This window comes from Protopterus annectens, chromosome 10.part0, assembly GCF_019279795.1.
Source record: "Protopterus annectens isolate FY-2018-M chromosome 10.part0, PAN1.0, whole genome shotgun sequence".
Lineage (NCBI taxonomy): Eukaryota > Metazoa > Chordata > Ceratodontiformes > Protopteridae > Protopterus > Protopterus annectens.
The window spans coordinates 305,078,280-305,105,186 of NC_056744.1; the positions used below are offsets into that span (position 1 = coordinate 305,078,280).

Sequence of the window (26,907 nt, forward strand, 5' to 3'; positions counted from 1 at the left end):
TAATAGTATATTTCAAATGTGTAAAATTGTACTGAGAGCATGATAGAATATGTTGGCATGCAACACATTTATTACAGGAAAACATTCCAGTACTAACTGTAATGTTACGTGTAGGGTCTAAAAGAAAAAATGAATCCCTATTTTCAAGGTGCAAACGAATAGATTTAGTTCTGGAAGGAAGGTGCGTCACTGAAAATGTGCATGTTTTGTGAATCGGAGAGTAATACCCAGTTATCAGTAATAATATGGCTGATAAATGACGTATCTCAAGAAATAGGTAGAGGGAAGCTGAGACACATGTCTGAATTGATTCTCTGTTTTTTATTATGTACAAAACCATACTTAAGAATAGGTAAATATTTAGAGTGTCTGACAGATGCCACCTCTGAAAAAACATTGTTAACTAGAGAATGGGGGTAGTTTCTTAAACATCCTTTTTTTTACCAGATTAGCTTGAACTAAAAATTCATCATCATGACTGGTTAACCTGGATATACTGATAACTTGTCAGTTAATTAGATTCTTTGTCATGAAAAATGGCTCTTGACTTAAAGTCCAAGAAATTGTTCCTGTATGTTTTCTTTCTATACACTGTAGAGCTAATGTCCGCATTCTGTAGTATATCAATTTTAGTGTCTAAGAAATCGATAGATTGTCCATATTTAAAAATAACTATATTAAGAAGGCCTATGCTGGTGTTCATGTCTTTAATGAAGGTGTGAAGGCTATTCTCAGTATACTTCCATGCAAAGAAAGTTTCATCGGTGTAACATTTATACATTACAACAGAATTAATATTGTGTAGGTAAGTAGGATTTTCCAGTTCGCACGCACTGAGCACCAGGCAAAGGCTGTGGTGGTACCTTTGAATCCCATTACTACCTCCTTGATCTGTTTATAAATGTAATTGTTAAAGTAAAAGAAGTTATTTTTTAAGAACTAGGTCAACTAATGTAATAGTATGGAAGAGCAGGAAAGGTGGTATATTTATTCAAAAACAATTCTAGTAACTGTAGTCCTTCATGGTGTGGAATATTTGTCTACAGTGATTCATTGTCTAATGTGACTAAAATACATTTAGAGAGTTAATTTTTTCTGTGGAATAAGTTCATTCAAGAATGACTGATAATCTTTTAGATAATATGCTGTTGATTGTACCCAATAGGTTGAGAACCGAGTTTAAATACTTGGCTATTTTTTCTGTTTGTTTTTTTATTCGATACGTGTCTTAAAGGAGGGTCTTTTTGATTTTTATGTAGTTTTGGTATTCAAAATAACCTTCCTAGATTAGGAGATTGTACATGCATATAATTAAACTCATCAGAAGAAATAACATTATTCCTTTCCAACAGTTGTCAATCAATTTCCACACTCCTTTATGCATCCCCAGTATTCTCCTTCCTTAACAAGAGAGAACTCAACAAACTATCCACAACCTATAACCATATAGCCAGATTCATAACAGGAATGCCCTATTGCACCCATCACTGCCAAAATCTAAGGACATTGGAATGGCTAGAACTGCCCAACATTCTCAAACTCAACCAACTTACTGAGGTTTTTAAAACGATCAACCACCCAGAAAGAACCCCCTCACTGAACAAAATATTCACCCCCTACTCCAACCTTATATCCCTTCGGTCATCCAATAGCCTACTAGTTCAGACCATTAAACCCAACAACTCGGGAGGCGAAGCACTCTATGCTAATTCCATTGGCAAATCCTGGAATGCCCTCCCAAACAACCTAAGGCATATGACCTCTCCTCACCAATTCAAAAAACACCTCAAAGATCTCCTAAAGTCCCAATGGCTATGCCCCTGCTCTAATCCAGACTAATAGCAACCGCCCCATGCCCACCAAATCCTCTACCCAACCCAAAACCTAATTGGTTCATAATGAAGCCAGGCTTGATCACCTTTTCCAAGCCTGTACCTTTTTTAACTAACATGTTTAACCTGTTTGATTGTTTTATTCTTGTATTTAATAATAACCAATTAATCTTCTTATGTTACTGTTAAACTTTCTCTGACTATATCTTTGTACGTAATAATAATTAAGTGCTCTTCTGATGTTTCTGTTTAAATTCCTCTGTCTCTTTTGGAGCTTTTCTCCCTGGGCCTCTACTGAAAATGGACATATATCCAGCTAGACTAGCCCGGTCAACAAATGTAAAATAAAATAAAATAAAATAAATAAATTTAAAATGCCTATTAACAGTGTTGTAATCAACAAAATGATAAAAATCATTGTTATGTAGTGTATTTTCCATTTTAGTCACATAAACAGATTGCTCCATCAGAAGTAGACCAGTACCCTTGTCAACTTGCATGATGCAAAGTGACTTGTCATTTGTGATCTCTTATAAGGCTGATCTTTCAGCCTTTGAAATGTTATACCACTTATTGGACACATTAGAGGTACATAACTGTCATATAGCTCTTTCACATATCAAAAATGTTTCAACTGAATTAAGTACAGGATTGTACATGCTTTTAAGTTTAAGACAAGTTAAAGCTGATTCGTAATCTGAACTGTTAGAAGGAACAGAAGCAATAAATTATTTGCATCATTGTGGTGTAAAAGTTTTAATTTAACTTTTCTAGCATACAATTTTAAGTCTAAAAGAACATCAGTTAAATGAACCCTTTGCGAAGGGATGAAATTGAAACATTTTTGTAATATTTGAATATGATGTTTACTAAAAGATCTCTCAGTTTGTCTTTTGGCTTTTTCCCGGTAAGGGGTTGCCACAGCGGAACTCCGGTCCGCTAATGATTGGCAGTAGATTTTTACGAAACGCCGAGGTGCCAGCTCGATGCTCAACCTTCAACAAAGGCACGCCCATTTACGCACGCATGTCTTTCGAACGCTACCCACCCGTGGGGAGGACATGTAGACTCCACACAGAAGGCACTCCCAAGCCAAGTCGAGAATCGAATGGGAGAACCTCTTGCTGTGAGGTAACAACGCTACCGTCGTACCACCGTGATATTATACTAAACGATCTCTCAGTAAGGTTAAAAACAGAGTTAGATTTATGTAAAAAGTCAGTAGAAACAGTAGAAACTGCATTGGGCACTTCTTGATTTACATGCAACACATCTTGATTTATGTTGGTATTATTATTAGAAGTAGAAGAGTTATTAATGAGAATCCTGGTTCTGACACCATGTCACTCGTCTGGTCAGGATAAAACAGACAAACTTCTGTGGGGTTTCTTCACACAGCTTTATTATGCACAAACACATCAGGACTTGGATAAACTTATAAACAAACTAGCTATCACACTCTTACATGCTCACTCTCAGCCTGCACTCTCAAAATGGCATTGAAGTTCGAATGTGCTTGCTCTTTTATATGCACTTGCTGTCCTTGAAATGCTTCTTAAAGGTACAACACACACACGCACTATTCTACAGGTCTTCAGGATACATTCCATCACATCAGTATGAACAGGTGCTCCAGAAGACACCTATGCTTCCCAGTCATTACCTGTTCAGGGCGCACTGCGTTTTGGTCTTACCAAAGCCCCCAGGGTTTTCACCAAATGCATTTCAGTCATAGCAGCTCATTGAGACTGCTCGGATTCCGAGTGGCTCCTTATGAGGAAGACTTCAACCAGGCATCGGCTTCAAGCAAGGAACTCCTTACTCCAGCTGTGCTCCCATCTGAGGATATCATTTACAACAAATTCTCAACTCACACCTACTCGGACTCTGGAATTTATCATTGATCAATTTGGGTGGTCACTTGTATAGCTTCCCTTACTCTGTGTCGAATAGACACCATACAACTCCACGTCGAGAAAAAAAATTCAGAATTATTCTCTCCTAACCAGATTGATACTTCAAGCATTGAGCTCCATGGCAGCAGCAGTCACCTTCTGGCCAGGTTTCATATGAGAATTCTTTAGTGGACTCTCAACCCAGTGGTCCATTCTCCAACAACTATTATCTGTGCAGTCAAAATCACTCAAGCGTGCAAGAAGTAATTTCTGCAGTGAATCCATTCAAGTCAGCTACACAAAGGCCATGGTGACCATGGATGCCTCCCAGCTTGGGGGAGGGGCTACTTCTTGGGAAGGACGTTCCAAGGCACATGGTCCCTTGAAGAGGCCGAGGCACATATTAATGTCCTGGAAATGAGAGCTGCCCTCGTAACATTGCAGGCCTTTCAAGGCACAGTTGCGATTCAGACAGGCAGTGTATCAATAGTCTGGTACATCAACAAACAAGGAAGAACCAGATGTCACCCTCTTTGATGAGAAGTTGAGAGTTTGGCAGTGGGCGATCTCATTCAGTCGCTTTCAAATGGCAACATACATCCCAGGAAAATCCAACGTGATTGTAGACAGGATAAGCAGGTCCATGTTGATGTCTCACGAATGGACTTTCAATGTCAGTGTGGTGGAGAGAATTTTCCATCAGTGGTGTCGACCATGCTGTGACCTTTTTGTTTCTCCCCAGAACAGCAAATGCAGCAGGTTCTTTGTCCTCACCCCGCCGAGTGGGGGGAGACACCATGAGATGCTATAGTTTATGTTTGGCATCCTGGTCCCTTTTATACTTATCCCCCATTATCATTCATTCTCAAATTTCTAGTGAACTTCTCGATTGAAGAGCACAGTTATCCTCATTGCCCCTTACTGGCCTTGTCAGATCTGATTTCCTTTCCTCTGGCCTTATCCCCTACATTCACCCTGGATCTTGGATCCAACTCTAGTGCTCCTGTCTCACCTTATAGGCATGACTCATCCAGAAATATTAGGCCTCAAGTTAACCACATAACCTCTCCAGTTCCATTGATTGCTAGACAGCCCAGACTCTCCACGCCATCTGTCAGATTTTATCTTCCCATAAAGCTTCCATTGGAAAGGTACAAGAGTAAATAGAAAGTATTTGTTCTTTAGGCTCTAAACAAAAACTTAAATCCCTTTCAGCACTTATTCCAAATGTACTTGATTTTTTAGCCACATTCTTCAATGAATGTGCTAGTTTCTCTAGTATTAGTCCAATTAGCAGCTATTTCCAACTTTTCATCTGGGAGTAAATAACTTTTCTGCTTAGACCCCCATTAAAAGATCCCTTTCCTCTTTGGGATTAAGGCCTTGACTTAACTTCCTCTTAAACCTTCAGCCAAAACTGAGCTTAATTTTTTTTTTCTTGGAAGACCATATTCCTTGTGGCTATTACGTCTGCCAGAAGAGTATCTGAACTCCAGGCTCTGTTGTCAAAACCACCTTATTTATTTATTTTTTTATTAAGATAGGGTATCTTTCTGAACTAATCCATCCTTTTCTAAAGTAAATTCTGAGTCCAATATTAATTAAGTCAATAATCTCCCAGTTTTCTTACCCAGCGTCTCGGTTTTCTTACCCAGCGTCTCGGTTTTCTTACCCAGTGTCTCGGTTTTCTTACCCAGTGTCTCGGTTTTCTTACCCAGCGTCTCGGTTTTCTTACCCAGCGTCTCGGTTTTCTTACCCAGCGTCTCGGTTTTCTTACCCAGCGTCTCGGTTTTCTTACCCAGCGTCTCGGTTTTCTTACCCAGTGTCTCGGTTTTCTTACCCAGTGTCTCGGTTTTCTTACCCAGTGTCTCGGTTTTCTTACCCAGTGTCTCGGTTTTCTTACCCAGCGTCTCGGTTTTCTTACCCAGCGTCTCGGTTTTCTTACCCAACGTCTCTGACAAGGGAGAATGTATGTTGCATCTATTGAATGTGCACAGACAACTATGCTTCTACTTTCACTGAGCCAAAGACTTTAGAAATTCTGAACAGCTGTTTCCTCTTCTGCTACCAAGTTAGGCAAACCAGTGTCTAAAGTTACTTTGGCTAAATGATTAACCATTCCTATTATCTTTGTCTATAGGAAAGTGGTTTTACCTTAACCAAAACCTCCTAGAGCCCATTCCACGAGATTTATGGCGACTACAGCCTTTTTGTCTAGAACTTCCTTGGATGATAGTTGTGCAGTTGCAGCTTAGTCTAATCCTCATACTTTTATTGCTCATTACAAACTGGATCTGTTATCTAGGGGAAGAACGGCATTTGGCTCAGTGGTGTTCCGGAATATCCTTCCTTAGGGTCCTCCTGGGGTTGTGGTAGCTGGGGGACTGTGTCCAGACAGCTGAGGAATAAATTAAAAAAAAATGACCAGATTAAAAAGTATTGTACTCGCCATAATGTTCATCTGTGTTGTCCATTTTCATTCTTCAGCTCTCCTCCTTCAGTTCCTTCTAGAGAAATTGAAGATCATTGTCGGAACCTCTGTTCCTAGTTTGAGCTCCAGCTTCCTTTCCTTTTATGACCTGCCACTGATGTTGCCCGTATTTGAACATTTTGGTTATGTGGGTATAGTCGCGTCCCAGTCGGCCCGAATACCAGGTATAAGGCTGGCGCGTGGTCGAAGCGCGTGGGCGTAACGTCAGAATGCGTCAGGGTACTAATTTAGCATGACCGGCGTCATCCTCAGTCTTTGCGCGCATGGTCCGATGCAGGAAGAGCACTCGCAGTGCAGGTTTGAACGTTCTGAAATATTTCGAAACGGAACGAAGACCCCGGAAACAGAGTTGGCTTCTAAGTACCCGTTAGGGAACATTTTAGTTTTCTTGCCTCAGTATTTTACGGATGTCAGAAAGGGACGGAGACTGACGTTCGGCTCTTGTGCTAGAGTTTGCTTTCATACTATTAAGAAGGAGGTTAGATGAGATTTGGTTAGCAGGTATTTAGGAAAGCGTATTGGGCTCTCAATACCTTCGGATGCTCCCTGGCCGCTCAAGAAGCGCATGGATAATCTCCAAAAACCTAAGGGTTTTCTACCGGCAGTCCCGGACGTCGGTTCCCTGGAAGCCTCGTTCAGCTTCAGGTTTTTTACTTAGAGTTTCCATAGGTCTGCAGGCAGAAACTATACTCTTACAGGATAATATGCCTTCTTCTCAGGAAGTGGGCCAGTAGGGGGACTCTCAAGTGACTGTTCTTCCCTCTCTTCCCAAGGTTAGGGCCTCTCTCCTTCTGTTGCCAAAACTTCTAGCAGAGAGAGTGACCTACTTCAGCTTCGAGTGAGACTTCTCACCATTTCAGGTTCTGTGCCTAAGAAACCTTATGCTTAAGACCTGAGAAGATTTGAGGGCTCCCTTTAGGGGTTCTCATGAGGGCCTGATAAGAAGACTAGGGTGGAACCGCTCTTGAGAGTTTTGAACAGTGCTCTGAGGCTTCAGGGAATCTTCTGTGGAAGAGCTGCAGGGAGTATCCTACCTATTCTGATTCTGGTGTGGATGATTCCCACTCCCCTGAAATCTCCACCTGAGGATTTTTTCATTTTCAGGAGACCTTGCATTCCATGGGGAGCACTTTTGGGATTTAAGGCCAAGGTCTGGACCCAGGAAAAGAAAGGCTTAGGGAGTTCTTATTTTACCCAGCATAGGCCTTTAGCTATTCCTCCTGTGTTAAATGGTTGGAAGATGTTTTTGCAGAGCCCCTGAGCCACGACTCTTTGCCTCTACTCCTGTTAAACCTGATAGGTATTATAGGGTGCCAAGGCTCATAAATATTTGTTAAAGAGTCCTAGGTGTAGGACCAAGAAACTATTTCCCAGGGGCTAAGGGTAAAAAAGCTTCTGTGGTTAAAATCCTGTTTTGCTGATAAAGAGGCAAGGGCTTTGGATAGTGGGAAAGAAGTGTGTACTCTTCTTCCACTCTAGCCATGAGAGTTGAAGGATCAAATTTTCACATGTTAAAATATCAAGAATTACCTTCTTTGAAACTGCCAGACTTCTGGTGAGGTAGGGGTACCCTGCTTAAGTAAACAGACCCAATGACCTGTCTTTTCAGCTAAGGGCAGTAGTTCTTTCTAGCGAGCTCGATTCAGGGGAAATTAGTCTCTTGGTGAGGGTGTTTCTTTTCATTACTCAAGACAAATGGGTGTTGGATTATCATTCAGCCTGATTTTCAGATTTTGGCCTGATACATTTTGACTTTCAAAAGGGATGCCTCAAAGGCAGGTAGGATGGGTGTAAGAGGCTCAAGGCTCCAGAACAGGGAAGTTACCAGCTCAAAGGGCGTTCTGTGGTCCCTGTGTTTTCTCAGAGCCAAAGATTTTTATTCGCCTGTTCCTTGTTTGTTAGAAGAACAAGGGGGGATAATTTTGGATTTATCTCTCCTAAACCGCCTTGGACATTTCCCAAGTTCAAGATGTTGGCGTTACAACAGCTTTTACCTCTGCTTATTTCAAGATCTCTCAGGATGTGGCGCAGTCTCAAGGAAGCTTACCTTCTGTGCCTATAAGGCTAAGTTTTTTGAAAGTATCTTCAAAGATCACTGGAAATTCTCATTATCAGTTCTCTGCATTGCCCTTTGAAAACTATCTACCTAAGGTTAGAGTATTCACGGCTCGAGCTGGAGACCATAGCTTACTTCTCCCCAATGGTCATTCTTGGACATCATGCCTGATTCTGGCTCAAAGGTTCCCTGGCTCAAGAAAGAGGGAGACCTTCAGCACATCTGGAATATGTGCCAGGGCATTCTGATCGCCTAGGAGTATTCTCAGAGCAGTTCAAAGTCCAGTCTAGTACCCTCTCAAAGTTATGTGCTTTCTGGGTGCGGGGCTGAATACAGCAGCCAGATGACAAAAAAACGGACAAACAAATTTAGCCACTTCACTTTACTTCCATCAACTAGACTGATCAGCAAACATTTTGCTCAAGAAGATCCTTCAAAGCGACTGAGGTTCATGTGTATTCTGGTGCTTCCCAATTATATCACTGCATATGAGGCTGCAAAGGTATATCAAGAGATATCATGGATTTTAAGCACACTGGAAGGATTCAGACACTGTCATTTCAAAGGCAGCCTTTTTTCAAAAGAATTTTGTATGAGGCTCCAGGAAGGTCACCACAAACACCCGCCAGAGGCAAGTCAGATTCAAGGCAAAGCCTTCCAAGCTAGCGACAGATGCCTGGACATTGGCTTGTGGAGCTCATCTAAATGACAAGTGAGAACCACAAGACAAATCTTGACATATGACTACAGCAGCTGCATATATCAGTGCAGATTTGTGACTTGAGTTCAGTTGGTTCTGATGGCAGAAGAGGTTACTTCTTCCAGAGCAGCACTTGATTCTTGGAGATCAACACCTTTCTAAGTCTACATTCTTATCCTCTATGCAGGCAAGCAATGATTTTATGGGAGACTGGCAAGCAATGATTTTATGGGGAGACTGTTAAGTTCTTAACTAACTCTTCACCTCAGGTTTCTGCCAGGAACTGGGAACTCTATAATGGCTTTCAAAGAGGTGGTCCAAATCCTTGGATCCCCACAGTGGACACTGGATCTTCATGTATTTCAAAACGGCTAGGTCATTTCTAATCTTTACATAGATGCCAATTTGAGTGAGACTAAACCTTGCAGCTACTTAAAGTATTGCACAAAGGGGTTTCATCGCACAGCTTTTCAAGTGGATGCTCACCAATGCCTAGTGGAAAAAACCTTCATGTGTCTTCCTTTCCACCTCTACGCTTCTTGGTACTATTAAAGGTCAATTAAGTTGGAGCTAAAGGATGATTTTATTAGCTCCAGAGTGGCCTTAGCAACACCCAGAAAACTTCTCACAGTCTGGTAAGAACTGCTTCTCCAGGCTACCTCTGTCTCCTCATCTGTTGCCTCTCAGAAGATCATCTCATACTCTCAATGTCGAAGCTTCACTCTCTTCATCCCCTCAGCCTTCTGGCATATTCTGTGTTTGAAACACAGCAGGCCTCAACTTCCTCAACAAGTTTTAAATGTGATTATGGAAGCTGGGAGGCCTAATTGGGCCAGGAGTATGCATGAAAAATGGAAAGAAAAGTTTTTTTGGATTACAATAACGAAATTTGGAGTGGCTCTTAGCCTAATTTGAGTGTGAGAGCTCTAAAATATCTTACTGAATTATTGGACATTCAAGATGATTTCATTTCCATAAAGATTTTCAGTGCAGCTTAATTTCAGCTCACTATGATTGACAAAGGCTTTGTTTTCGCCAAGCGTTGAAGAGCGGACTGCTTAGGGCAAAGAATATGTAACCAAACTTAGAGCTCCTTCCACTGCTTGGGATCTCTCAATTTGTGTGTTATAAAAACTTACTCTAGAACCTTTTGGTTGTTTGACCTTATTGCTGAATTGACTGCTTTTGTCATGGAGACTGCTTTTCTGTTGGCTATTACGAAATAAGTGCCTGCAAGTTACAGTTTTTGATTTTCCTGAAGGACAGGTATTTTCCATGGACTATGTATCCTTCACATTTTGAAGGTGGTCTTTGGTGTGGCTTTAAACCAAACTATTGGCTTTCAAACCTAAATAACACACCTTTTTTTTCAAACTCAATGTCAGGGAATAGATTTTGCACACTTTAGATGTACACAGGATCTTGCGCAGGATAGCGAGCAGGACTAAGAATTTAGGCAGTCTCAGCAGTTACTTGTTTCTTTTGCTTTTGAGTTCATGTCGTCTTTTTGGAAACCATTTCTAGGTGGATTGGCTTTTGCATTGCATTGATGTTATTCCATCATGGCAAGGATTATTCAGCTGGGATTGGGCCTCATCCACTAGGCTACTGCCACTTCAACAGCATTTCTAAGGGGGGTGTATTCTAAGGATGCTAGGAAGCAGGTTCGGTGCTTTTCTCTAGGCATCATCTTCCCTATCACTACCTTAAGACTCCTCTAAGACTAGGGCTGGTTGTACACAGCCGTTATTTGCATTCAATTTGCCAGCCCCTATTACTTTATAGGCACCTTGCACCTCCACTCTGCTTTGGGATTCACCATCAAGTTGCAATGGAGAAGAACGCGGTAGAACATAGTATGTTTTAAAGCGTATGTAGATGTCCGAGGATTCCGAGATGCCATTGTTGCAGTCCCTCCTTCCCCTCTGGCTTCCCTGGTGGTGGTGTAGGTGAGTTGCTGACATATTTGTTGCCTATTTTTTATATTATATATATATATACGGGGTGCAGTGCAGATTTTTTTCCACTCTTCTTTTCTCTGACATCTGGGGCAACTGGCAAAGACTGAGGATCGGGGCGTGGGTCATGCGCATAGTACCCCTGCGTGCTGGCGTCAGTCCTAATGACCCCTGACGGCGTCACTCTGGTATGGTCGGTATGGGGCCGACGCCATAACAATTCGCCATGCTGGACCTCAGCAATCTCTAACATCTACATTTATGGTAGGTACAAAACTGTACTTTATATCTGGGGGAGACTAACTCAATCTGAGGTATGTTAGGTTGGTGGGGCATTATGGGGAAAGGGAGGAGCTTGAGTTCTAGGAGCCTATGTAGAAGAAGCATCCAAGTTGGATCAGAATATCTTATCTGAACCCATCAGCTGAGAAAGAATGAAAATGTGCAACACAGATTTTGCATGGCATGATGGTACATTGGCTAGCACTTGTTTGCGTGGCATTGCACTACACTGGTTAGCACTGCTGCTTCCCAAGGCTTGGTTCTCTGTTTTGATTCTTGGCAGTGGTGCTTTCTCTTCAGAGTTTACACCCCACAGACAAGAGATGTGCTGTAAGTGAATTGGCAGTTCTCCACAGTGCTCATGGATGTGCACTGTGTGAAAGGTCATACTGCAATCTACTCATAACCTGTCCAGGATTGGTTCCATGTCATGTACTCACTGAGTACAGGGATGGGCTTCTGCCCCCCTAGGACCCTGAGCTGGATGAAGCACCTTTACTTGCTGTACAATGAACAAAACCGTCATTGAACACAAGTATGTGTGGTAGTTACTTTGCATCACCTTTTGCTGTAGTAATATGGGACAAGTCCCTTCCTGGTCCTTTTGTATTCTGTTAGAGACATGGCTGCTTATTTTAGTAGAAGACGTTTCGGTACAGATCTTGGGGCAGTCGTGGAGGGGTGACCATGATGGGCTTTATTTTCTAGCCGCAGTGGCACACTGTTAGGACTTGTCGAGCCTGAGGTAGATCCTGATGTGCTACTTAAGTGCTTTTACTTCATCTTTCCACCTGATGGTGTTTTTTTTCTCCCCAGCTAATGAGAGTTCCTGTAGACAGACATCCATGCCAGCTGGGAAAACTGTCCGTTCTTCCACTTCTTTCTGTGTGTGGTGGTGGGGTAGTGGATGCCTTCTTTCCGTTAACAAGAATTCTTGATACTTGTGCGTTTCCTCCTCTGTAATGCTTTTTTGCCAAGTTGGAAAGTCCATCTCATATTTGTAACACCTTGATGACTAAGGATAATCGGTTTTCCTTTCCAAAAGTCCCTCTGTAGTTTAATTGCCATGCTAATATTTTCTCCTCTTTGGAATAGGGTTGACCAGCTTGCAGCCTAGAATGTAATTTATTTGTGTTTACCAATTTTTCCATCTTGGCTTTGGATAATATGGGAGAAATGTTCTACGAAATATAATTAAATTGCAAATCACATGTTGAAATTTGACAAAAATACTATAGATGTTGGCACAAAGAAATGAAGAAATATACCTAATCAGAGTATGAAAACATGCATTCTAAGTAGCATATCGGTTTACAAAATCCAGTGCGACTACAGTCACTTTGGGGCATGCTGGGCGGAGATGTGGATGGATTCATTAGTATGCCAATGTCCGTAGGATATGATGTAAGAAGCTGCAGTGATTTGGATCCTGTGTATCAAGAAAACAGTGAACTAAAGAAGAAAAAATAGGGATGGGTTATGAAAATGTAAGATGCCGGTGGTAGGCTAATGTGGAGGTGAACGGGTAACTGAGTGTAATTGTATATAATTGTTTACAGTTGTGTACTACATGAATTTTAAAGATAGTAGCCGAGTTAGGCTCCATGCAAGAAGAAAGTGCAGGGTAGGGAAGGGATTCTACTTTGATGGAAGAATTTGGCTCCTCTAGTGGACTTATTCTTCTCTGTTGGTCTCTTTGTGGATTTTGTTAGTGATGTTAGTAGTTCACAACCTCTACTCTGATCAGAACTGAGCTGGTACTCTTTCTGTTTAAGTCTAGGATTGTTTAGTTTATTTTAAATCCTCATCTTGTAACCTCATGTTGGATCTATTTTTTCTGTCATGTGCTTTGCCCGTAGTGACTTATAATGTGGTGACCTGCAAACCTTTGGTCAGAATTTGTCAGTGAAGCTGTTATGTTATAGTATCAAGTCAATGGTCATCTTATTCCCACTGCAACAAGTGTCTGTGCGGGGGGGCATTGCTGCCTGAATTTCTGAAATGTGTTTATGTAGACATTTGTATGCAGACATTTTGTCACCAGTGCACACCTTCACAGAGCAGTAGAGACGTGCTGTCAATAGTGCACACCTTCATGGAACTGTAGAGAAATTTTCAGCAGGACACGACTTCATGGAGCAGTGGGGACAGTGGTGCTACTAGTGCACATCTTCATAGAGCTGTGGGGACAACGATGTCAGTAGTGCACATCTTCACAGAGCAGTGGGGACAACAGTGTCACTAGTGCACGTCTTCACAGAGCAGAGGGGACAATGGTGTCACTAATGCATACCTTCACAGAGTTGTGTGGGACAATGGTGTCACTAGTGCAAGTCTTTATGGAGTTGTGGGGACAATGATGTCACTAGTGCACGTCTTTATGGAGCTGTGGGGACAACAATGTCACTAGTGCATGCCTTTGAAAGCGTTAGAAGTAACTTGCCATAAGTACATACCTTCACAGAGCAATGCAAGTAAACATGTCATCAGTGTGTACCTTTTACAGTGCAGACCTTCATGGAGCAGTTAGAGATGGTTTGTCAGCAGTGCACACCTTTACGGGTCAGTAGTCTCTTACTGCACAACATTCCATCCAGTAATGTGTCCTTTACTTTGCCTTCTCCCAGCAGTCCGGTAATGTGCATCACTAGTTGGAGCTACCGTTGAAGGTTTCATAAAGTAAGATAGTAGTGATGTGTCTGTAGCTGTTTGAGAAGGGATGTCTGAAATGGGCCCTTTTTAACTCATTCCCTCCAGTACAGCTCTTTTGAGTGTGTACCTTTAACTCCCAGTGGGCGTGGCTTCAGCCTTTAAAAAATGAAGTTATCACCTTACAATTCTAACAGTCATTAACATAGGTCAGATATCAATACAATTGTGTTTGCCATCATGTATGCTTGAAGATAAAACATTCTGATACCTTGTATGTAGCATGGTTTTGGAATTATTAATGCAAATATGAACAAGCAATATTTGATACCTAGAGGCGCAGTAGGAGGTAACTGCAGATGCACTTGGAGGCGTCACTCGGATGTAGCTTTTCTGAAACTTTTTACTTTTTACTATGGTATAGCAACAAACACTTTCACTAACTTTTACGCTATATTAAAAATGTGTGTTTATTTCAAAACTATCCTCTTGTTTGCTATTAGAGCACAGGAGATTGTGGAATTTAGTGTGAACTGTACCTTAGAACAACAAATGGCTTCTGTAAGAGTCGATACTGAGCTGCAGTGTACTGAAATGATGCATAAAGGTTACACTGTTTAAAAAGCCATATCAAATTTGTGAGCGTGGTAACAACAAATGGCTTCTGTAAGAGTCGATACTGAGCTGTAGTGTACTGAAATGATGCATAAGTTACGCTGTTTAAAAAGCCGTATCAACGATTTGTGAGCGTGGCAAATAAATGAAAGCATTTGTATAGCAGTACAACCTTCTGATTGTAGAGTGCTGTATCGTGCAAGTTAATGTTTGCATTTTTATTCTGCTACAGATATGCACACTAACTCTTGTCATTCTGTGTGTAGGGTGTTTGGTACAAGCATGGTGGAAGAATACGAGGAAATTGCAGATTCTCAGTATCATACTGAACGGCAAGATCTTTTCGATGAAGATTATGGTGAGTACATTTCTTTGTAAAACTTCAGTGGTCGCTTGGGTACAACATAATCTCTGCTTAGCATATTGGTTTCATGGAAGTAGTCCATCTTTCTGATTCTGTGCACACTGCAGTCTGTATGTCTAGGCGGTTTCCAGCTTTAGATTTGGGGTCAGAGGAAGTCACTATTGCCTAATTTTCAGTGTTCCATGGAAGTGCTGATGAGGGGGCATCTCCTGCCTTATCCTGTGTGTGCTCCTTGACATTTCTAGATCAATTTGCTTAGTTCTTTTAGGTTGGTTTTTGTTTGTTATCCTGCAATGCAAATTTGTAGTTTGCATGTATGCCCCCCCCTCAGAGTGCAGAATATTTCATAAAGTTGTTTCCTTTTATGACTTGAGCACCTTTTTTGCTTAACTACAGTAAACATTTGTGCTACGCAGAAATACAATGCAGTAGTAATAGATTCTCTGTGACGTCACACACCTGTGATTGCAGATATTCATATTTAAAGATCAAGATTGCAGCAGCTTGGAGCATTCCTTTGTCTCTGAAGTATTAAAGTTGTGGGGTGTTAAGAACCTGAGAGCTGTATTAAGCTGCAGTCTTGCAGTAGAGTGTTGCTTACTGGTGACTGCCTCCATTGACGGGAGGCAGAAGCAAAAATGACATTAAATGATATATGATGCTTTTCTTTGCCACACTTTTAAAACAAAATATATGGCATAGCAAAGTATCTTAACAGCTTTTAAAGCTGTTCGTTTCTCAGATAAACACTTTCTGTTCACTTTGTGTGGTGGTGCTAAGAGTTTTATGACTTTTTTGTTTCTGTAACTTGGAGTTTGTTTAGCAGATGAGCTGTACATGCACTAGAAAGAATTATGATTGGGCCTCTTAAATCATAACAATTGTGTGTTCTCAATATGGATGTCGAGATGCACCTCTTGATATCTACACTTTGCTCTCTTCTCAGTCTGAATTTCTTGGCATCCATGTCTCTAACATGAAATAAGTTGGTCATTCTTGGATTCCTGATTATTTTACTACTTCGATTTGTTTTATTTTTTGGAGTTTACTGGGGTAGGGCACTCCTCATATCTGACTAGGAGACAAATGAAAGAGAAGCTTAGTAAAAATGCAGTGTTTAGAAACCAGCAGCGGTAAATGACATTCCAGTATAAACAAATTAAAGGCAAGTAAATTTCAATAGGTCAGGTATTGAAATTAAAAAAATGTATATACAGTAACAGCTAATGTACAGCATGGCTGATTATGTTTAATGTGGCAGATCTGGGCAGTTTGTGTAACATTATAAAAATGAAGGCTAGAGAGTTGTTAGTATCTAGAAGGTAGCAGTTTGTTAGCCTTTATAGGTACTAGAATTGTCAGGCGATATGGTTGGAAGAATAACTTGTGCATTGGCTTTGTTTGGTTAGACACTATTTAAGTTGGGATGTAAAGTCATAGCAGTTCCGGAGGTCTTTGATATAACCGAGTAGTGATTGCCAGAGTTTGGGTGCTTGTATGGAGAAGTTCTGGTGTGTATGTTGTAGTCTGTTTCTTTGGATTTGCAGCGTAGGACCAGATTGTGTTTGAAGATTATATGTGGGAGCGGTGATGGTGGTAAATTTGGCGGTGAGGATGGAGGCATGTGTCATGATTTAGTTTAGAGGCTGGCCATTTGTTTCACTGAGAGTAACTTGGGTTTTTCGATTATACAGCAGTGGTGGTCTTTCATTGAGGAGTTGGGAATAAAATTATCTATTTTGTTAGAGATTAATTGAAGATTAACAGTATTTTTTATTAAAAGCTGCTGAAAATGAAGGCAGTGTGTATGCAGACTATGTATGTGAAGAAGATTCCTTTTGTTCCTGCTGTTACTATTGTGAGAGGCTTTGAGAGATTGTCTGCTGAAAAGAGTAATATAATACCCTAATTTTAGATGGTCTTCTCCACATGAAGTTGAAAGTCTAGTGCCCAAGTAATTTGAATGAGTCTGTGGATTTGATTTGGTTATGGCAAAGGTCAAAAATATTTAGCAATGAGAGAACTTTTGCTATTTTTTGTGTGCATCAAAAACATGGATTCTGTTGTATTGAAGTTAAGGAAAAGGTTTCGAGTTGAACCAGGAGGATTGGTTTAGCATGCCTTGTTCAAGTTTAGTCTTTGACAAAAAAGTCAGCTTGGCTTGAAGTGTATATTCCTTGTCAGCATACAAGATTAGTGGGGCTCTGGATCGGTAGAGTGAAAAGACTAGGAGAGTATGAATGGACCCTTGTGGTACTTGTTGGGAAAGGGGAGCTTCTGTGTAGACTGTAAGTTCTCAGGATGTTTTCGACCTAAGCAGCTGAAATGTTTGTTCCACTCTTACGTGATTTGAGTTAGGATAGAGTGGTGTGTGAGATGAAAGGCATGAGTGACGTCTGTGAAGATGGTGCAGTTGTAGTGCTCCTTGCTGTAAGCCTACCCTTTTTCATGTTAAGTGGGATATTCTCAGAATCCAAAGAACAGTGTTCCTTCCTGTAAGTCAGCCCTTTTCTTTGTTAAACAGAGTCATCTCAGAGTCCATAGAGCAGTTGTAGTGCTTCTTCCTGCCTAGGACAGGAATTAGGTGGGGCTATAACTGTAAGGAGTTGGATGGCTGTTTGTATACTGTCTTTTCTAGAATTTCGTTTAAGGTTGGGATAATGCAGATAGGGCGGAAACGGGAAGTTCTGGTTGTGTTATGTTGCTTTGAAAGTGGTTTTACTAATGGAATTCTCATTATGTTAGTTGTAGAGTTTGTGGTGAAACAGAAGTTGTAGACATGGATAAGGGATTACATAATGTGTTATCTAAAAAAGATTAACCAAGGGCAGATATTGTTAGGTTTGTCGGCTCACTTTAGTACTTCCAGGGTGATTTCTTCCAGTAATGCTGCAATGTCTTTAGCTTTGACTGTTCTGAGGTAGAATGAGGTTTTATAAGGGGTGTGATTTGGCTGATATGGAATTGGAGGGTGTAGTGGGGAAGGTGTTTGAATTGAGTAAGAAAATCTTACTGAAACTGTTCCATGGGGATATTGGATTGTGTTCTGTTTGAGTGTGGACTTTTATGGCCAGTGTAAAGGCTGACTTAATGGCAGAATTGTTTGGGAGTGAATAGCAATGAGACCAGTTGGATGTCCTTGAATGGATTGTTTGCTTAAGTTCCTACATACTGTGTACCTGTTCTGAGTCCTTGCTAATTACATGCGTTGCATATACAAATATTGGTGCACATAGACTTCCCCATGAGAATCTAAATGAGGCTCTATTTACCTGAGTTGGTGGTAGCTCTGACTGATGTAAAAGATCCCATGACATCTGTTGAAAAGAGTAGGGGTCCTTTATATACAAAAAAGAACTCTTATTTATAACATATTTACAAATGTAGAAATGTATAGATAATTACACATTTATAATTTGTCTTAGAATCATATTAAATTTTCTTCCCTATTAGACCCCTGCTCCTTTTTCCAGAATAGCTGTCTGATTTTGCTCAATATTGTTGCTATAAACAGAATTTAATTCATTCTTTCATTCCATGTAACTCTTATAATGTAAAGCCGCTTATCTAATTTTAATATATTGTTTACTTCTGTTCTTGTATCCATATTTAGTTATATCCATGTTTATTTTATCCACTTTTTATGTCTTCGAAAAAGTCTTCTTTACATAGTTCCCCATAACTTTTTTACTCTCTTACTTTTCAAAAATACATGATCATTAGATGTTCTTCATCTCACATTGCTGCAGTCCTTACATATGGGGTAGTCCGCTGTCCTCGGTCGGCCCGAATACCAAAGTATTAGGCTGACGTCGGTCATGGGCGCACAGATCTGACATCAGAGCGTCAGGGTATAAAAGCGCATGACCGACGTCATATCCTCAGTCTTTTTTGCCGCATGGTCCGATGCAGAAGCAGCGTTGCAAGTGCCGTTCGGCGTTCTGAAATTTTCGAATTTTGAGTTTCAGACCGAAACCAAGTTGGGCTAAGTACCCCGTTGGGGAATATTTTTGTTTTTTCTTGCCTCTGTTAATTCCGGATGTCAGAAAGTGAATAATTGTATTTCTTGTGGGAAACAGATACCGCATAGGGATTACCACTCGCTTTGTATTCCTTGTTTGGGACCTGAGCACGACGTAGTCGGGTGTCGGTTTTGTGCTAGGTTTAATAAGCGCACTATAAAACGAAGGTTAGATTGCGCTAGGTTAGTCTTTGGTAAGCGGTGTAATTATAATATGCCGTCGGATCCTCCGACGCCCGCTTCCTGAGAAGAAGCAAAGACAAATCTTTGAAACCTAGGCAGGATGATTCGTCCGTTTCGGACGCCGGTCCTTTAGAAGCTACAGTGGAACAAGTGGATCCGGCTGAAGTTTCTGTTGAGTCCCAGGGGGAAACTTTGATTTTGCAAGATGTAGCCTCACAGGAGTCAGGTCAGGCTGAAGGGGCCTCTCAGGTTACTGTTCTCCCTTCTATGCCTAAGGTGGTTAGGCCTTCTGCTACTATTTCTAAGGCTCCTTCTAAGGGCAGGTCTGTTTTGCCTTCCTCTGGTGTCAGTTCTGGTTCTTCAGGGTCTGTGCCTAAAAAGCACATGCTTAAAATGGCAGAAGATTTGATTACTTAGAGGTTCTATGCCCCCTCCTGATAAGAGGCCCAGGGTAGAGCCAGAGTTGGAAAGTTTGGAACAGGCCTCAGATGATTCAGAGTCTTCTGCTGAAGACATTCAAGATTTTCCCCCTTATTCTGATTCTGATGCAGAGGATTCCACTCCTTCTGCTTCTCCTCCAGAGGATTTTTCATTTTCAGAAACTCTACATTCCATGAGGGAGCATTTTAAGTGGGAAGGACAGGATTTCTCTGATTCACGGAAGAGGCTTAGGGAGTTCTTGTTTTTACCACAGCATAGACCCTTAGCTATACCTCCTGTTTTGGATGTGGTTCAAGATGTTTTCTCGGAAGCTTCCCTTAATCCAGATTCTGTGCCTCCTGCGCCAGTTAAACCGGACAGGTATTACAGGGTGCCTGAGGCTCATAAATATCTGTATAAGAGTCCTAGGGTGGACCCAGAAACTATTAGTCAGGGGCCTAAGGGTGTTAGAGCCTCTGTTGTAAAGAATCCGGTTCCTCTAGATAAGGAAGCTAGAGCTTTGGATAGATGGGGTAAGAAGGTGTATACCTCTTCTACTTTAGCAATGAGGGCTTTAAATTGCCAGTTTCATATGCTGAAGTATCAGAATTTCCTCCTTTCTCAGCTAAGATCTAAAGTGGATGCTTTGGCAGAGGGCATAGAGTGTAAAGAATTGCAGGATTTAGTACATGTCTCTGAACAGGTGGGTAAGCATTCTTTGCAGTGTGGTTTTGGTGCTTTACAGGCTTCTTCTAGGGTGGCTGCCACTGGTTCAGTTATTCGTAGGCACGCCTGGCTTAAGGATCAGAATTTGTCCGAGCATGTTAAGACTAGAATTCTGGATGCCCCTTTACAGTCTGAAGTTTTGTTTGGTCCTCCTGTGGAGTCAGTATTGAAGAAAATGGAAGACAAGGCTAAGTCTATGCAGACTGTTAAAGATTTTTTGCAGGTACAACCTCCAAAGTTTAGTAGAAATTGGCCTACTAAGGGATGGACGTACCCTTCTTCTGATTCTCAGTCTAGGGGTAGATCTAGGCGTGGTAGGGGCAGAGCTCAGAGTGCCTTCAGGCCTAGAACATGGAGTTCACCTGCACAATCTGCAGGTGAGGGCAGGGGCCAGTCCTTTCGTAAACAGGCCCAATGACCTGCATTTTCAGCTGCCAGATTCCTCTTGCCTGGCAGCTCCTTTGGGAGGAAAGTTGGCTCTTTTCAAGCAAAACTGGCTTTTAGTCACCCAGGACAAATGGGTATTGGACATTATAAACCGAGGCTACAAGTTCTATTTCCATACCTTGCCTCCTTTCAAAGGCATGCCAGACGTTCCTCCTCGGCAAAGGATAGAAGCTCACAAACAGATTTCTTTACTTCTTCAAATGGGAGCTATACAGTCAGTTCCTCTGTCAGAAGTGGGCCTAGGATTTTATTCTCGCCTGTTTCTAGTTCCAAAGAAGGGGAACACGTGGAGACCGATTTTGGATTTATCTATCCTCAACACTTATCTGGACATTCCAAATTAAAAGATGCTGACGTTACAACAGCTTTTACCTCTGTTGGGAAAAGATCACTGGATGGTTACTCTGGATCTCAAAGAGGCTTATCTTCATGTTCCTATCAGGCCCAGTTGCAGGAGGTACCTGCGTTTTCAGGCTGGAATTTTACATTATCCGTTCTCTGCATTGCCCTTTGGCTTATCTACTGCGCCCAGAGTGTTCACAAAGGTTCTGGCTCCAGTGATAGCCTTTTTCAGGCTAAGAGGAATACAGATTTATCCTTATTTGGACGATTGCCTGATTATTGCACAAGACAAGGACGAACTTCTTCATCATCTACAGTATGTGATGGTAGTGTTAAGATGCCTAGGGTATTCTGTGAACGAAACAAAGTCCAGTCTAGTACCCTCTCAGGACATGTGCTTTCTGGGTGTGAGACTGAATACAGCTTCCCAGATGGCTTTTTTGACCCCGGACAAACAAAGAAGCCTTTCTCTTTATTTCCATCAAATGTCTCTACAGTCCAGGCTGACTGCAAGGACAGTCCTTCAAGCCTTGGGGTTCATGGCATCTTGTATTCTGGTGCTTCCCAATGCCAAACTGCATATGAGGAAGCTTCAATGGTATCTAAAAATGTATGGACACAACACTGCCAAGATCTAGACACTGTCATTCAGATAATACCTTGCATTCAGAAGGAATTTTTGTGGTGGGCTCAGGAATGTCACCTAAACAAGGGACTCTCTGTGACCCGACCAGAGGCGAGTCAGATTCTAACGACAGATGCCTCGGACAAGGCTTGGGGAGCACACCTCAATGGAAAATGGGTGCAAGACACGTGGCCTGTCAGACTTCAACATTTGCATATCAACTTGAAGGAGATGTTAGCAGTCCAATTTGCATTGATGGCTTTCAAGGATTTACTTCACCCAGGGCAGGTGTTGATTCTAACAGACAACACTACTGTCATGTGGTACATCAACAAACAAGGGGGAACCCATTCGTACCCTCTTTGCAGACAAGCGATGATTTTGTGGGAGACTGCTCTCAGTTTACACCTCAATCTTCAGGCAAGGTTTCTACCAGGAGCACAGAACTCCTTAGCAGATGTGTTGAGCAGACAAATAGTGGATCCCCACGAGTGGAAATTGGATCCTCATGTATTTCAAAAGTTGACAGTGTTATGGGGGACTCCAGACATAGATCTGTTCGCTTCTCCACTAAATTACCAGTTGCCAAAGTTTTGCACAAAAATGTTTCATCCCACAGCTTGGAAGGTGGATGCTCTATCATTCAGTTGGAGCAATCTTCATGTCTATGCCTTTCCACCTCTGCCTCTCCTCTCCAACGTACTCTTGAAGGCCAGACAAGACAAGCCATCCATGATTCTGATAGCGCCGGATTGGCCTCGACAGTACTGGTACCCACTTCGGAGGAGTTTAGTACGGGAGCCTCCATGGCCTCTGCCTTTGATTCCGCACCTTTTGTCTCAGGAGGGCAATCACTTCCTCAATGTCAGGATTCAGTCTCTGCATCTAACAGCCTGGCATATTCTGTTTTAGACCCTGGAGGGTCTCCGCTTCCACAACAAGTTTTGAATGTTATTTTGGAGGCCAGAAGGCCTAGTACAAGGAAAGTTTACGCTGATAAATGGAGGAGATTTTTTATTTGGAGCAAAGCGAAGGACTTTGATGTTTCCAAGCCTGATTTAAGTGCTTCTCTTCAATATCTTACTGAGTTATTGGACAAGGGTTTGTCCTTCTCCTCGATAAAGGTTCATGCTGCAGCCATTTCTGCTCACTATGACTGTGACCCTCCTTTATTCTCTCATCCTTTGTTTAAGCAATTTCTTAGAGGGGCAAAGAATATAAGACCCCCACGTAGAGCTCCTACTCCTGCTTGGGATCTCAATTTTGTGTTGGAAAAACTTACTCTACAACCTTTTGAGCCTGCAGCTACTGCCGAGTTGAAGTATTTGTCATGGAAAACTGCTTTTTTGTTGGCCATTACCTCTGCAAGAAGGGTTTCTGAATTACAGGCCCTTATGGCAGTGGAGCCTTTCCTGATTTTTCATAAGGATAGGGTATCCTTGCGTACTAATCCTTCCTTTATGCCTAAAGTGGTTTCTAGTGTGGCCTTAAACCAAACTATTCATTTGCCTACTTTTTATGCAAACCCCCAAATAAAGGGAGAAGATTTTGCATACTTTGGATATTCACAGGCAGTTACGTTATTATTTGAGCAGAACCAAGGGGTTCAGACAGTCTCAGCAGTTGTTTGTTTCTTTTGCTTTGGGTTCTCAGGGTAAACCTGTTTCAAAACAAACTATTTCTAAATGGATTGGTTTTGTATTTCTTTCTGTTATTCCCATCATGGTAAGGAGATTCCGCTGGAATCAGACCTCATTCCACTAGAGCTACTGCCACTTCTACTGCCTTTCTAAGGGGGGTAGCTACAAAAGATATTTTGGAAGCAGCTACTTGGAGTTCAGTACATACTTTTTCTAAACATTACCACCTTCCTCTTTATTCTAAGTCTAGGGCTGGATTTGCCACTGCAATATTACAGGGCATTTTAGCAGCCCCTAATGCTTTATGATTTTTCCATCCTCCCTTTCCCGTTGCTTTGGGATTCTACCCATATGTAAGGACTGCAGCAATGTGAGATGAAGAACATAGTACAGTTTTGTACCTACCATAAATGTAGATGTTCGAAGATCCACATTGCTGCAGTCCAATTTTCCCTCCCTCCTTCCCCACTGTATTTTAGCATGGTTATATTTTATTTTATTTTATTTTATTTTACATTTGTTTACCGGGCTAGTCCAACTGGATACATGTCCATTTTCAGTGGAGGCCCGGGGAGAAAAGCTCCTCTACATTCTACTAAAACAAGTTGAAAAGAACACCAAATGCAGAAATACAAAATTATACAATACTTTAGAAACATACAATAAACCTGCTGCAAGTTATAATTGCATTAGAGCTCAATATGAGGCTTAGCAGGGAACACTTATTCAAATAAACAGCTAGGATACTCTATTTCAGCATTAAAAGGAGTTTAAAAAATATAGATATATTTCTATTTAAAGAAAGAGTCACAGGGACACTTATGAAGAGGAAAATGTAGTGAGCAGGAATTGAGAGAAAGAAGTAAGGGGAAGAAAGAAGTAGATGGCAAGAAGGAAAAAAGATTAATCAGGGTTGTTACAAGAGCATAGCCAGTGATTGGAAAGGAAAAGTTTTAGTTTAGCTTTAAATAGTGGGAGTGAAGTTATGGTAGTGAGGTCTTGAGGTAGTTGGTTCCATATTTTGCCAACTGAGTTGGAGAGTATGGAGTCACCTGCTGAGTTATTTGATAGGGAAGTTTGAATACGTATCTTGTCAGAAGAGCGTAGGTTCTTCAGATTTCTATAGGGTTGTAGGTGGGAGGCGAGCATAGGAGTGTTGTCCGGGTGATAAAGGGCTTTATGGGCAATAGCAAGTTGGTTATATGGATGTTCTTCGTCTTCCATTGCTGCAGTCCTGACTATTGGGTATAGTCCGCCCCCAGTCCAATGCCCGAATACCAGAGATAAGGCTGACGTCGTCAGGGCGCATTAGACTGACGCCAGTACGCCAGGGTACTTCACGCGCATGACCGACGCCATATCCTCAGTCTTTTGCCGCATGGTCCGATGCAGAAGCAGTTTTGAGTGAGTGCAGGGGGCGCACTGAAATATTTCCAAAACCGGAGTTTCAGACCGATACAGAGTTGGCTAAGTACGCTAGAACATTTTGTTTTTCTTGCCTCAGTATTTTACCGGATGACAGAAAAAGTGAATAACTGTATTTCTTGTGGGAAACAGATACCTCATAGGGATTATCATACCTTGTGTATACCTTGTTTAGGGCCTGAGCACGACGTTGTTGGTTGCCGCCTTGTGCTAGGTTTAACAAACGCACTATTAAGAGGAGGTTAGACTGTGCCAGGTTAGTGTTTGGGAAGCGTTGTAATTATAAAATGCCGCCGGATGCTCGGCCCGCCTCCAAGAAGCGCAAGGATAAAACAGTGAAGCCTAGGGTTGAGGAACCGCAGTCCCGGACGCCGGTTCTTTGAAGGCTCAGTGGAGCCGGAGGTTTTGCCAGGAGTTTCCATGGAGTCCCAGGCAGAAACTATACCTACAGGATGTGCCTTCTCAGGAGGTAGGCCAGGCTGAGGGGCTTCTCAAGTGACTGTTCTTCCCTCTCCAAGGTAGTTAGGGCCTCTCCTTCTGTTGCCAAAACTTCTATGAGGGGTAGGCCTCCTTCAGCTTCAGTGGGAGCTTCTCCTACCATTTCAGGTTCTGTGCCTAAGAAACATATGCTTAAGATGGCAGAAGATTTGATTACTATGATTAGGGTTCTATGCCCCGCCTGATAAGAGGCCTAGGGTGGAACCGGAGTTTGACAGTTTTGAACAGTGTTCTGAGGCTTCAGGATCTTCTGTGGAAGATTTGCAGGAGTATCCTACCTATTCTGATTCTGATGTGGATGATTCCACTCCTACAGCGTCTCCACCTGAGGATTTTTCATTTTCAGAGACCTTGCATTCTATGAGGGAGCACTTTAAATGGGAAGGCCAGGATTACTCTGACTCCAGGAAAAGGCTTAGGAGTTCTTGTTTTACCCCAGCATAGGACCTTAGCTATTCCTCCTGTGTTGAATGTGGTGGAAGATGTTTTTGCAGAGGCTTCCCTGAACCCTGACTCTTTGCCTCCTGCTCCTGTTAAACCTGATAGGTATTATAGGGTGCCTGAAGCTCATAAATATTTGTTTAAGAGTCCTAGGGCGGACCCAGAAACTATTTCCCAGGGGCCTAAGGGTGTAAAAGCTTCTGTGGTTAAAAATCCTGTCCCCACTGATAAAGAGGCAAGGGCTTTGGATAGGTGGGGAAAGAAAGTGTATACTTCTTCCACTCTAGCCATGAGAGCTTTGAATTGTCAGTTTCACATGTTAAAATATCAGAATTACCTTCTTTCACAATTGAAATCTAAGGTGGATGCTTTTAAGGAAGGTATTGAGTGTAAAGAGTTGCTGCATTTGGTTCATGTGTCCGAACAAGTGGGTAAGCATTCTTTGCAATGTGGTTTTGATGCTGTACAGGCCTCCTCGAGGGTGGCTGCTACCAGCTCTGTTCTTCGCAGGCACGCCTGGTTGAAGGATCAGAATTTAGCTGAGCATGTTAAGACAAGGATTTTGGATGCTCCTTTACAGTCTGATGTGTTGTTTGGTTCGCCTGTGGAAGCTGTTTTAAAGAAAATGGAGGACAAAGCTAAGTCTATGCAAACTGTTAAAGATTTTTGCAGGTGCAGCCACAAGTTTAGTAGAAATTGGCCTGCTAAGGGGTGGACATACCCTGCTTATGATTCTCAGTCTAGGGGTAGGTCTAGACGTGGTAGGGGCAGGGCTCAAAGTTCTTTTAGGCCTAGAACAGGAGTTCACCTGCTCAGACTTCTGGTGAGGGTAGGGTCAGTCCTTTCGTAAACAGACCCAATGACCTGTCTTTTCAGCTGCCAGCAGATTCTCGCCTGGCAGCTCCTTTGGGGAAGACTGTCTCTTTCAAAGAAAATTGGGATTTAATTACTCAAGACAAATGGGTGTTGGATATCATTCACCACGGCTACAGATTTTATTTCCATACAATGCCTCCTTTCAAAGGCATGCCAGATGTTCCTCCTCTGCAAAGAAAAGAGGCTCACAAGCAAGTTTTACAGTTACTTCACATAGGGGCCATTCAGCCAGTCCCTGTGTCAGAAAGGGGCCTAGGATTCTATTCTCGCCTGTTCCTTGTACCAAAGAAGGGGAACACGTGGAGACCGATTTTGGATCTATCTCTCCTCAACACGTTTTTGGACATTCCCAAGTTCAAGATGTTGACGTTACAACAGCTTTTACCTCTGCTGGGCAAAGATCACTGGATGGTAACTTTAG

The 26,907-nt window shown here is 42.0% G+C and overlaps 1 protein-coding gene across 1 annotated transcript in view; it reads left to right on the forward strand.

Moving 5' to 3' along the window:
* The window catches only part of SUCO (SUN domain containing ossification factor), a 1,178,094-nt gene that overhangs the window by 379,561 nt on the left and 771,626 nt on the right, over positions 1-26,907 (forward strand). The window contains exon 9 of the mRNA XM_044086746.1: positions 14,745-14,836. Coding sequence (XP_043942681.1) covers positions 14,745-14,836 — 92 coding nt within the window. The remainder of the gene's footprint in view (positions 1-14,744; positions 14,837-26,907) is intronic.